Here is a 13,302-nt window from a genome sequence, read left to right as displayed (position 1 = left end):
AATGAATAACATAGTTTATTCTTTCCTACTAGTTGTCTGGTACAATAGTGATGTAGGTGAGACCAGGAGTGTATGAAGAGGAGTATCCAACTCCCACGCACATTCCATTCTACATGTACATATTGGACTAAATAATTATGGTGTTGTAATCCTGCAGTTATCATCTCTTGATATTTCAGAGATTTAGCATGGCTACTATTAAAACTAGACCTAGTGAGCATTTTTTGCCTCACTGAATATATAGAGAACTAAATCTGTTGATCAATTAACCAGTTGCTAAAATATGTGTTTAAATTGTATACTCTCATCACAACGGTCAATGGTAGACATCTAACAAATTGGTCTCTGCGAAAAAAAGTTTGAAACCGGCGTGCATCGTACTATTATTGCAGGTGACCCTCTCAAGTATCGATTAAACCATAATCATGTAACTAAAATAGCAAAAAAGAAATCGTAATTACCGAATCATACTTCTCTTTAAAAGTATAAGTAAGCACGAATACGTAATTACGTAACAGTTTAAAGGTCTATTAATGATAACAGGAGTGTATGAAGAGGAGTATCCAACTGTAGCAGTTGTAGTGTAAACTAGGTTACTGTACAAGTATGTCATACCACGTCACTATCAGACCGCAACTTAAGTGGGTGCGTAGGTGTAGCGGTTAATTAGGATATCACCATACACGCACATGGTCTGCTGTGGTTTGTACCTCCAGCCCATATTTAATTTTATTCATGGTAACAGTTTAGAAGTGTTAGTGACGATTCAGTCTGAGATTTAGAATGGAATGTGCGTGGGAGTCGCATACTCCTCTTCATGACTTCTCCTATTAATCAGATTCATCTTCTTGATCTTCTTATGCCTTTATTAAGACTGCTCTGGATCAAGTCCAACACAGAAGCAAGTGGGAGATCTCTTTAACTTTAGATGTGATAGATACCTATATATCCTGACAGTGACATCCACGAAACTGTCATTGAAAGTTTGGACACCTATAAACCACGCTCAATCCAAGAGTTTAAGGACGCCTAAAGTGAAACTGTTTGTAGACCACGCAAGTCTAATTGATTTGTATATGATGAACTGTGGAGTCCATGGCAATAATTAAGCTAGCTCTCTAAACATTAATATATCGTTTTGCCTCACGAAATAGATACAGAGACTAAATTCAACCAGTTACTAAAAATAAAAATGAGCTACAGAATTGCTAGTTCTACTTTGGCATTGGCAATAATCGTGATCACATTTGCAACATCTTGTGATGCTCAAATTACAGGTAGGACTGAATTCTTGTAGTCTAACTATTATGCATGTTCCATTAAAATCCTAGATGAGACCTCATCAACTGCTGGCAAGAAATTCGTTGTCGGTTTCCCAAGAAATGCGGTGAATACAATTTCAGGAATCGAGTTGTCATTGTTTATCACAAATCCAGAGTCAAGTGCTGTTAATTTCACAGTCTCTCCAATTAATATCAGTGGAAACATTTCTAACTCTTCAACAAGGGTAAACGTTCCATCCAGTTTTGAGGTTTTATCTGTTAATGAAAGGAACAAGGGGATCCTTGTTGAAGCTGACGGAAACATCAATTTGTATGGGATATCTTATTACCTTCAAGTTCTGCAGATGCTTATTTAGCGTTACCATGTTATAAAATGGCAGTTGATGAATACGAATATTATGGAATCTCCTATGACATTTTTATTTTTCCTAATGTGATTTTGTTTGTGGCTTGTGAAAATGGAACACTTGTCAAATTCAATTCCTCAACAATAACACTAAATAGTATGGAAACATATCAGATAGAAAGTGATCATGATCTCACAGGAACAAGAATAACAAGCTCCAAACCTTTGTCTGTGTTTAGTGGAGCTGAGTGTGCTAGTGTTCCTCAAGATATAAACTACTGTGACCACCTGGTTGAACAAGTACCTCCGACTGTGACATGGGGGTCAAAATTCCTCGTAGCATCTCTCGATGGTAGATCTTCTGGTGAACGTATTCGTGTTCTTAGTGCCCGAGCAGCAAGTGTAACTGTGAACTGCAACACTAACGTATCAGTCAGTGAATTCCAGTTGCAGAGTGGAGGGAGCTTCAGAGAATTTGAAATCCCTATTAACAGTTTCTGTAGCATTGAATCCACTTCTCCAGTCCTGGTCGCACAGTATGCATATGGTAGGGATAGTGATGGCGTGGGAGACCCATTCATGATGATAATCCCTTCAATTGAGCAGTTTACAAATAATTATTTGGTCGAAGCGTTTCTTCTTTTCCGCGTATCCAACTATGTCACGGTGTATGTTTCTTCTGAGTTTTTTCAACCTGAACAAATATTATTAGATAATTCCATTGTTACTGACTGGAGGAATGTTTTCTGTTCAAGTGGAGAGATTTGTGGCCACATAAGTAGAAGGAATGTGTCTACTGGAGCTCATTCTATCCGCCATCAAAACAGCTCAGCTGTTCTAGGTGTTTCAGTGTATGGATTCGACGCAACAAATTCTTATGGTTACCCTGGAGGCATGAGATTATCTCCCATACAATGCAACTGTGGTCAAAATTCTATTTGTTTGAATAACATGGGACAGTTCAACTGTAGCTGCTTGAATGGATTTGTGGCTTCATTGTCTGAAACAGATGAAGTTGTCTGTACCGGTAAGTTGAGTGTTTAAATAGAAGGTCATAATTATACTGATTGTTTCTAGTCTACTCAAGACTGTATGCGTTCATACATAATTATATGTGTAAAGTACTGTATTCCTGCGAATAATGGCAGTGGAGTAGTGCACACATCCTTTCGTGGTTGAAGTGATGACTTTTTGATTTCCCTCAATATTCTGCTGAGATATCTGAATCTGCTTTTATTGATGGCCACTGATCATCCTGACAACCTCCATGTACTAGTTCGCCTCGAGCTACATGAGCTTCGAGAACTTCCGCGAGGCCAATAATGCATAGAGCACGAGCGTAAAACAGTGCATTAACTGGTTTGTAGTTTTTAGCTTCTTGCAGCTACCAATAGCTATTGGCTCTAGTCTACTAAGTAGAATAGCAACCTTCTACGAAAATATTTTGCTATTCCTGATTCTGGAGAGACTGCAATGGCCTTCAACGTACTGGTAAGCAAACTAGCCTTTACTCGAGAATAGAGCCTTTGTTAGTAAGATAGTATTGCTAGAAGCTTATAGAATCACTTAGCAGCAATCGTGCTCTAACTACCCCAGCCATGCTCTAACTACCAAACTGTTCCAAAAATACCAACCACAGAATAATAGAGCACGGTCTGTGGTTACTACAGTTGTAGATCCTAGTCTATGGCATTTGTTAGCATAATTATAGTTTTTCCTTTGATTTTTGTACAAAAAAACTACAATACATAATAATGACATTAAATTTACTTGAGCCTGATACTGGTCAACTATTAATTTTGTCACATCATATCTAGCTAGACTTTGAGACAACTCAGACTTACACATTGACAGTAAGAGCTAGTATATATATATGATAATGTCACCACCCCTATAGCATTAGAGTGAATAGTCTCAGTATCTTTGATTCTCCACTATCAAGCAAGTATACCACCAATACCCGCACAGACACCAGAACACCCAACAATTATCTGTCCAGTTTGCTAAGTTTCAGTCTTCTTTTTTCCTATAGATAGATCTACTATACCTCAGCCTGGAATAACCTGAATTTTAATGTGGATGGGATTTCGCTACAAACTTAAATTGTAATCTCTCCGTACTCTTTCGTGTATTAACTGTATACTGTTCTCTGTCTGTATAGTATCAGGTCTCAGATTAGTATTAGCTTACATTTTATAGCTATTTTTTTACCTCTGCAAATTTGTAAAATAAAAAAATCTGCAATACTATGCATATAGTCTACTAGTAAGATGCTCCATCCCCTCTTCTGCTCCTGGTCAGTGCTATAGACAGAAACACCAACAGGTGGCTATGGGACTTAACCAGCGTTGCTTCCAGCATAGATCAGTCGGAGCTGTGATCACTAGAAAAAACTGTCCAACTATTCGATTTTCGTCGAGTGTAATTGATTCCGTTTTTGCCAGAACTACACAGAGAGAGCTGACACACACTGTGCTCAATCTAGATAGAGTACAGTACATGGTGGAGCAATTGCAGAGTCAGTAAACCTTGCAAAGCTGAGCTAGAGTAAGTTTGTGCCTGACGAAAGTAAAATGCCCACCCCAGAAAGCTATGGGCTCATTAGTTATAATATTTTCTCAGTTTGAGGATTGATATTTGCCCAAACTGTTCCTTGATCTGCTATAGACCAAGATTTGTATAACTAACTGTGGAGTCCATGGCAATAATATTATAGTTAGGCTAGCTCTAAACATCAATATTATATCCGTTTTGCCTCACTGAATAGATCTAGAGACTAAACTCTGTAATTACTATGAGCTACAGAATTGCTAGATCTACTTTTGCATTGATAATAATCATAATCACATTTTCTTCACCTTGTAATGCACAAATTACAGTTAGGACTGAATTCTTGTAGTCTATAATTATTATGCATGTAAACCTTGAATTGTTCATTAATCCTAGATGAGACCTCATCAAGTGCTGGCAAGAAATTTGTGGTTGGTTTCCCAAGTAATACTGCTCAACTTCGACCAGTCAAGCCCGAGTTGTTTTTGTATATCACAAACCCAGAGTCAAGTGCTGTTAATTTCACAGTCTCTCCAATTAATATCAGTGGGACCGTTTCTACCTCTTCAACTAGTGTAAACGTTCCATCCAGTTTTGAGGTATTATCTGTTAATGAAAGGAACAAGGGGATCCGTGTTGAAACTGACGGAAACATCAATTTGTATGGGATATCTTTTTATTCAAGTACTACAGATGCTTATTTAGCGTTACCATGTTCTAAAATGGAAGTTGATGAATACGAATATTATGGAATCTCTTATGACACCATTAGTAGTAACTTTCCTAGTGTGATTTTGTTGGTGGCTTGTGAAAATGAAACTGTTGTCAAATTCGATTCCTCAACAATAACACTAAATAGTATGGAAACATATCAGATTGAAAGTGATAATGATCTCACAGGAACAAGAATAACTAGCTCCAAACCTTTGTCTGTGTTTAGTGGATCTGATTGTACTCAAGTACCTCAAGGTATAGGCGGCTGTGACCACCTGGTTGAACAAGTACCTCCGACTGTATCATGGGGATCAAAATTTCTCGTGGCATCTCTTGGGGGTAGATCTTCTGGTGAACGTATTCGTGTTCTTAGTGCCCGAGCAGCAAGTGTAGCTGTGAACTGCAACACTGTTGTATCAGTCAGTGAATTCCAGTTACAGAGTGGAAGGAGCTTCAGAGAATTTGAAATCCCTATTAACAGTTTCTGTAGCATTGAATCCACTTCTCCAGTACTGGTGGCACAGTATGCTTATGGAGTCCCATTCATGATGATAATCCCTCCAATTGAGCAGTTTACAAATAATTATTTTGTCGAAGCGTTTCCTCTTTTTGTATCCAACTATGTCACGGTGTATGTTTCTTCCGAGTTTTTTCAAACTGCACAAATATTATTAGACAATTTCATTGTTACTGGCTGGAGAAATGTTGTCTGTTCAAGTGGAGTGATTTGTGGCCACATAAGTAGAACAAGTGTGTCTACTGGAGTTCATTCTATCCGCCATCAAAACAGCTCAGCTGTTCTAGGTGTTTCAGTGTATGGATTTGGCTCTTACAGTTCTTATGGTTACCCTGGAGGCATGAGATTATCTCCCATACAATGCAACTGTGGTCAAAATTATATTTGTTTGAATAACATGGGACAGTTCAACTGTACCTGCTTGAATGGATTTGTGGCGTCGTTGTCTGGAACTGATGAACTCGTCTGTAACCGTAAGTTGAGTGTTTAAATAGATTATACTGATTGTTTCAAGACCATTTAATGTGGTTCCTTCATGTATGCGCTCATGCATAATTATGTGTAAAAGTACTGTATTCCTCTAGTATTAGCAGTGGACGGTGGAGTCAGTAGTGCATAGATCCTCTCGTGGTTGAAGTGATGTTCATATCCTTTTTTCTTTCCTTCAATATTCTGCTGAGATATCTGAATCTGCTTTTATTGGACAATAATAACTATTGTTGATGGCCACTGATCATAGTTACACACAATAATCCAGTGCTCTATATAGTTGTATGCAGTATACTAATCTGTGGTAGACGTATTATTCCAGTAACACTGTGACAATAGAGCTGGGAGGTATGACATATAACTACGTATGCCTAACTGCACTAATATCTCTCAACCATGCAGACCCTCCTGTTGTGACCACCATTCAGCCGGATCCTGTGCTACTGAACACCGCTGTGGACCTTGTGTGTGTTGTAACTGGAGACATTCCTATAGAAATTGTTTGGGAGCGGTTTGATGTAGCCAGTACTGTAGAAGTTGTTTACACTGGGAATGACACAACTGGTGGAAACTTCAGTTTAATAGCCACTACCGATAACTATGGGATGTACCGATGTAATGCAACTAATCGTTTCGGAATGGACTCTTCTTTCAGTATCATCGTTCAAGCTGGTTAGTGTGTTATAGTCAGTAATCATTGCAGTACAAATGTATCTCTTCTTGCATACAGTTGGCCCCACTCTCCCTGTTGATGTAGACATTGAAGTTGTAGTTGGTTCTACTCTCACCTTGACTGTAACCATCACTGACTTCAACCTGCCACTGACAGAGATCACCTGGTTCATTGATGGTGTTCCAGCTACAGCCGTCACTGGGAGGACAGGAGTCCTCACCATCACAAACACCAGCACCACCTCTCCACCAGCCACCACAACATTCACTCTAGACCATGTTCAACTACCCAGTGAGAGTGGCCTGTATTCTGTGACAGCAGTCAATCCTGTTGGAATGAACACCACCACCTTTAATGTGACTGTCACTGGTGAGTAAGTATTGTACTCTTCCCATTAGTTGTGTGTCTTATTGCTGGCTGGCTGTGTGTGTGTATTCCAGCTGTAACTGCTCCAACAGTTGCAATGCGACGAAAACTAACAGCACATTCACTTCGATTATGATTCGTGGCCGGATTTGCAACCTAAAGCTTTGTGCTCTATAAGCTAGTTATGGCTCATTCTACTCACAGTGAAGGCTGTTGCAGTCTCTTCAGAATCTTTGGTAGTATCATCTGTTCACACAAACTTTCTATTCAACTTTATGAGTTAGCCTTGCACTAAAGTGTTTGCTTTTTGTGAGTGCCACGCGCCAGCAGCCATTGCAAACTTTAATCTATTGCGGATACACCCCTTCTTCTGCGCATATGCATTCAGTGTGTGAGATCATACAATTTCTTCTTCTTTTCATGAGGTCCTGGTTCACGCACGTGATGCTTCTACAATGAAGTTTAGATAGTAGCTCTGAAGCAATCCATGTTTCACCTTGTGTTAGTCTAGCTATAAGGTTGTGTCACTAAGTGGTGTACTGTGATTTGAAGTTGATGTTTAGGCCACTCCAAATGAGACTGTAGTTTCCCGTCCAACTCGCGCTTCCTGCTTTAGCTACCGCATTATGGCCATTATTTTTCTAAATATCCAATGAAATATTGAAATTACTTTTTTTCTTGTTCTTTGTTTACTGTTTGTGGTTGTATGTGTGTATGGTTACATTTTTGTGGGTGATTAATTTAAATTCATTGATGACGCAACACATTTATAATGATACTCATAGTAATGAATAATGATAATACTGCTCACATCCGCTTATAATTTACTGGAGTCTCTGACGGGAAACTACAGTCTCATTTGGAGTGGCCTTAGCAGTAAAACTGCTCGTGGACTTTTCATAGACAGCAAAAACAATTCTCATGAATTATTCATGTTTAAAGTCCCACGTTAGAAATAAGCCTCGATTAAAAAAGCGGGGAAATACGGATAGTACTTCAAGGGCATTTCTGTTTCCAATCCCTCTTCTCTTCTATCTATAGTAACATTACTGAGGTTTTGAGCGAAAGCATAACATGGTGAGAGGCATTAGCACAGCGCAGCTTGCAGCACTCGTTGTCTAAGTATAAGTACATTACTACCTTTAGCCAATCACATTGCAGTATTAATGGCTAAAATGTCTACCTGCTAAAATTGATGTGTTCAGACTATACAGTTCGGGTGTAATCTTTACACAAGCGAGGCTGAGATTGCATCCTCATACTCGTTTAGTTGGGCGGATTCCAACCGACCCGAATACATAAACACTATTGGTTGAACTCTGCCCAACTAATACTCGTTTATAGTCATAGCAAATGAATGGAAACGTTTTTTGCTTTTATGGTTTCTCTATAGGCGTGGTTTGTGAAGCTGAACGTGATTCTGTATGGGGGCTTGTCTTCCCTGCCACTGTGGCTGGCTTTTCCTATTCCCAGCAATGCCCACAAAATGGAAATGGAACAACTTTAGGTATCATTGAATATCATTCCAAGTGACTGTGTGTTGATGTGCATGTATAGGTACTGCGACTCGTTTCTGTACACTGGGTGGTGTCTGGGAAGCAGTGAATATTGATAACTGCACTAGCGAAGTAATCAGTTCACTTAATGACAGGGTGAGACTGAATCTGCATGCAGTTACTGTAGTACTTTACACGAATACATGCACTGTGACGTATACTGATATTATAATGTCTATAATTATCGTCAAGATCAGTCAGAGGAAGTTTGAGAGAATAGCCTGAGTTGCATGCCCTCTTCTCTTTAAAAGCCCATGATATTATTCATGACGATTTTTCATCAGCTCTAGTTTTCTATTCCCCATTCAGGCAAATGAACTATTTTCTAGAAATGCATCTCAGAACAATGCATCTCAGAGCGAAGTTGACAACCTTCTTGTTTCTCTTGCGGAGGCTACTAGTGTAAATACAACAGGAGACTCCACCATATTTCCCCAAGACCTCAGCACTACTAATACGATCGTCAAGTCAAGTGTGAATTACCTCATTCAAAACGTTGAGACTGCTAGCCCCATGTCTTCTCTCAATTTTAGTGAAGTAAGACTATATACAAGTTAAATAAAACATCCCTTTTATTAGTGCCTTGCAGGAAGTTATGAACGTTCTCAACAATGTTCTGGACGAGAGGAATACAGAAGGATGGGAAAGATTACAAGAGGTATAAATACAGATACAGATAATTACCTGACAATCATGCAAATATACTTCAGGATTCTTCTGCTGAGAGTCAGCAATTGCTGTTGAGTGCAGAGTTATATGGTCAGTATGTGTCATTGGCACTGAGGAGTGAAGCTGTGGATACAGGCAACGTGACGGAGGTCACACTTGAGAGACAAAACATCGGTATGCGTACTTCACCATTTGTATTGCTATTATGTTGTATGGGTGATGCATGATGGTATTGCATTTACCGACCAGTTCTATCTGCAATGGAAGTTGACCCCACTAGTGTGGATGATATTATCTTTCCTGAAGTTGTCAAAGTCAGTGAAGAAACAGGCTCAGCCCAAAGTGCCATATCAGCTGCTCTTCTTATGGAGAGAGGCGCTCTAGGTATTTCGTAAACTTTGTTGGTAACCAAAATCTGTTTATCCATGTCTGTCTCAATTTTCAGAAGGGAATGTTGTAGCAGTCAACATTCTATTTTCCAACTTGGAAGATTTTCTTCCAAAAACCAACCTTGAAATGTATAATTATTATCAACAGCTAGTACTAAGTCATGTTCTGCTTGGTTTCATTGTATGCTTATATACACAGGAACACGACCAGACCAGTATCACAAGTTATTTCTAGTCAAGTCTTCTCCAATTTGAAGTTAACTAACTCTCAGGCACAGGCAACCTTCAATTTCACCACCCAAAAGGTAGTTGGACTTACAAGCAACACTAATTCATGTTTGTGTGTGCAGTTCTCTGAGGATGAAGTAGCCAAAAATGCAAAATGTGTATTTTGGAGTGTTTCTAGGTGAGCTGCATGATTGTCCTTTATTGTTGTCCAGCTTTAATTACCACACTTATCGTTATTTTGTCAGTGATGCGGCCAACAGCACGTGGTCCACGGAAGGTGTGATTACAGTCAGTGTGGATGAAGACGAGCAAATGAGAGTATATAATATTGTCTGTAAGAGCAGTCATTTCACAGCATTTGCTGTTCTAATGGATGTCTATGGAGCACTGAATGTGAGCCTCATGCAGCGAACTAATTTACTTATTATTCTTGGTCTTCTGTAGGACACAACTCCAGAGATCAGGGATGCTCTATCAGTGGTGACTTATGTTGGTTGTTCCATCTCCATCTTCTTTCTTCTGTTGTCTATCGTCTATTTCTTGACATTGAGGTAATTATTGAAACTTTGCATTCATGCATAAAACCTTGTTGTGCTGTTGATGTTTAGAAAGGAGCTGCTGACCAAGGTTCATAACTTCATCCATCTCAACCTGTCTATTTCTTTGCTCCTTGGTTACGTGGTGTTCCTGTTAATAGGAGTAAAGACTGTTGTGGCCAAAAAGGTATACTTGAACGTATTTTGCTGTATATTGTATAGCTGGTACAGTTTACCTCAAAACTTTAACGGACAACATGCATGCCAGCAATTAAGCCTTATATACATAATAGTAACTACTCCATTTGCGATTTTTGCGAGTGCTTATGGCATCGCAATAATAAGATCGCAGATATCTATAGCTATGTTAGTATATACAAAACGACCGGTATATCGAGGTGACCATAATTCAGAGAGCCAGATTATAGCGAGAGTCTGTATATGATACTCTATATTGATCATTTAATGTTCGCAGATAGCGTGTGCGTTTGTGGCTATTCTCCTTCACTACCTGTTCACTACTGTGTTCTTTTGGATGCTGTGTGAGGGAATCATGCTCTATCTTATGTTGGTGCTTGTCTTCAACCAAATATCCAAGAAATGGTGGATATTCTTTATTATTGGATGGGGTAAAATAAAGATATACGATGCTTACACTAAGTACATGTATCTAATTGAGCACAATAAAGAAGACAATCTTTCGAATGAAGTACTTATACCCCTCGAGGGTTCATCCATTTATGTATGCATGTGCGGTGATGACTATAATCATGGCATCAAGTTCTGGGGTATATATGTTTCTTGCAGTTGTTCCAGTGATACCAGTGGCTATATCTGCTGGACCAATTCATGACCAGTATGGCACAAAAGATTAGTAAGTTTTATATTGTGAATTTAGTATAGAAACTGCATCTCCAAATTCTATAATAACTGCATGGCTTGCATGTTACAACATATAACGCTTCCCCCAATAAAGAATTCGTACTTTCCCCCAATATAAAAATTCGTACTTATTACAAACCTTTACAACTGACAATATTTATTTATTTGTTAATGTTTGTACATTCAGTTGTTGGATTGCTGTTACCGGTGATAAAGGAGCCATATGGGCATTTGTTGTACCAATGCTACTAGTTGTTCTGGTGAGATCTCTATATAGCTTGCAAATGCATGCATTGGTTTGCAAATCAGTTTTTGAGTACACATTTGCATGCATGTACTCAGTTTATTTTAAGCCTACCTTTATAATTATGACGACTAGTATATACCTATACAGGTGAATGTATTCTTCCTCTTGGCTGCTTTGCGCAGCGTCTATAAACAGAGAAAGTCAGCCATGCAACGAAGTGAAGAAAAGAAATCTCAGTTACAATTATTCTCGTGAGTGTGTCAACTCTTATTCGTGCTATTCAGTAACACGTTGATCCCAATTAATGCTTGTATATATATGTATGCAGAAAACTCTTCAAGGCCACTATAATTCTCCTTCCATTGCTCGGGCTGACTTGGGTGTTTGGACTACTACTCTTAGTCGACGACAGCACCAGTGTGTTTGCATGGTTGTTCTCTATCTTTAACTCACTGCAAGGCTTGTTCGTATTCATCTTCCATGTGCTCAGGAGTGAAAAAGTGCGTGTTTCATTTTTTAGCATTTAGATCACTTCTAATTTTTAGGTCACAAACTTCTTAAAGCAGTGCAGAAAGAGAATGGACAGCGCTGTATCAACTTCTGCCTCAGGAAAAAACAATGTGGTATGTCAATAGACAGGTGGATCGCCTATTATTATAATTAAGTGTGTATAATTATATATGCATATAATTATTATTGGGAGAGTATATAATTTATGCTTGTTTCCATTGTATATTAAATTCAATAGAAATCAGACTGTTTATATAGTGCCCGACTGTGAAATATATATTATGTGCAGAGCAAGAATACGATGAGTGATGGTGTTCAGCTCAAGCCAAGTCACTCTAGATTCAGCGAACACGATCATAGTACCATGCAAAATGAAGTCGTTAAAGTCGATGAGACTGCTGCATCTGAGTCTGGCTCAGAGAAGTCGTACATTGCTGGATTGCTTGAAAATGATGAAGAGTGGCACAAAACTACGACCTTTAATTGGATAAAAGGTTTTTCTAACTCACAGGAAAGCCTTGAAGCACGGCTACTAATATAGTATTATTATAGAAACTGAATGATATATAATTATTATTAAAGTATACATATACTATTTTATTTATACTGCCGCTATACTATATATAGCGGAATGTTCTTTACTGTTTGTTGTCATTGTACATAATATATTAGTGAGTAGACCTGTAGATCGATCTGTATACACCATCACCTTTTAATGATTATGACGTACAAACATGCACAATCTAATGGCAACGATCTGCGCCATACCACCAAACTTTTAGCCGAGAAACTAAAATATGGTCAGTGTATATATTTCCGCCACTTCAAATCCTCACTTATCTAATCCATTTCTAATTCCTATAACGTAGAATAATTATTAATTATTATAATTATATAGCTATACATATAGAATTTCCCCTCACAAAACACATCATCATGCATGTCCTAATTTGCAGTTCTCCGAAAACATCAAGAATTCTCTGCATGTACATTCCGACCATTATGTGGAAAAGGGGAGGGGCTTCACTAGGATGTGGGTTACCAATGGGGTCAAAACTGAGTCAGTGGGAGCTAGCCTCGCTCCCAGGCCGATTTGTCTCTACAATAACGCTATAGATTGATAACTATATATATAGGAGGCGACCTAGCGTTATTTTAGAGATAAATCGGCCTGCATGGGAACAAGGCTAGGTGGGAGCTTGCTTGTTGCAGAAATCTGGCGTAAATCGGGCAAGGTAGCAGAAATTGAAATATTTTAGTGATTAATGGATTAATTCGTATGAACAAGGAAAAAAACATTGACACACATAATTTAAAAGTCCAGCAGTCAGGTTAACAGTAGCCTCA

The 13,302-nt window shown here is 38.7% G+C and overlaps 1 protein-coding gene across 2 annotated transcripts; it reads left to right on the top strand.

Moving 5' to 3' along the window:
• Positions 1 to 865: 865 nt before the first annotated feature.
• LOC135352373 (adhesion G protein-coupled receptor L2-like) lies at positions 866 to 12,647 on the top strand. 2 transcript variants are annotated; one of them, XM_064551555.1, is made up of 24 exons: positions 866 to 1,277; positions 1,332 to 2,656; positions 4,576 to 5,883; positions 6,302 to 6,571; positions 6,630 to 6,941; positions 8,332 to 8,445; positions 8,496 to 8,590; positions 8,804 to 9,031; positions 9,084 to 9,152; positions 9,205 to 9,337; positions 9,413 to 9,547; positions 9,609 to 9,681; positions 9,752 to 9,857; positions 9,903 to 9,958; positions 10,026 to 10,173; positions 10,225 to 10,331; positions 10,389 to 10,503; positions 10,792 to 10,945; positions 11,124 to 11,190; positions 11,386 to 11,458; positions 11,593 to 11,696; positions 11,774 to 11,945; positions 11,991 to 12,068; positions 12,245 to 12,647. In XM_064551555.1, exons 2-24 carry the CDS (start codon positions 1,657 to 1,659, stop codon positions 12,494 to 12,496), a joined length of 5,169 nt encoding a protein of 1,722 aa, XP_064407625.1. In that variant the 5' UTR covers positions 866 to 1,277; positions 1,332 to 1,656; the 3' UTR covers positions 12,497 to 12,647. The 2 variants fall into 2 exon arrangements, with proteins under 2 accessions (XP_064407625.1, XP_064407626.1); XM_064551556.1 differs by lacking the exon at positions 1,332 to 2,656 and having other exon boundaries at positions 12,245 to 12,645.
• Positions 12,648 to 13,302: the final 655 nt, after the last annotated feature.

The sequence above is a fragment of the Halichondria panicea genome, chromosome 1 (genome assembly GCF_963675165.1).
Source record: "Halichondria panicea chromosome 1, odHalPani1.1, whole genome shotgun sequence".
Taxonomy (NCBI): Eukaryota; Metazoa; Porifera; class Demospongiae; order Suberitida; family Halichondriidae; genus Halichondria; species Halichondria panicea.
The sequence above is the reverse complement of the archived record's forward strand: the minus strand, read 5'-3'. Positions and strand labels throughout refer to the sequence as shown.

Excerpts from the sequence above, each read along its gene's own strand:
- LOC135352373 (XM_064551555.1), top strand. The coding sequence starts at position 1,657 with ATGGCAGTTGATGAATACGAATATTATGGAATCTCCTATGACATTTTT. Across the intron at positions 2,657-4,575 it reads AGATGAAGTTGTCTGTACCG|ATGAGACCTCATCAAGTGCT; the intron begins GTAAGTTGAGTG and ends CATTAATCCTAG. Across the intron at positions 10,946-11,123 it reads ATTCTTTATTATTGGATGGG|TTGTTCCAGTGATACCAGTG; the intron begins GTAAAATAAAGA and ends TGTTTCTTGCAG.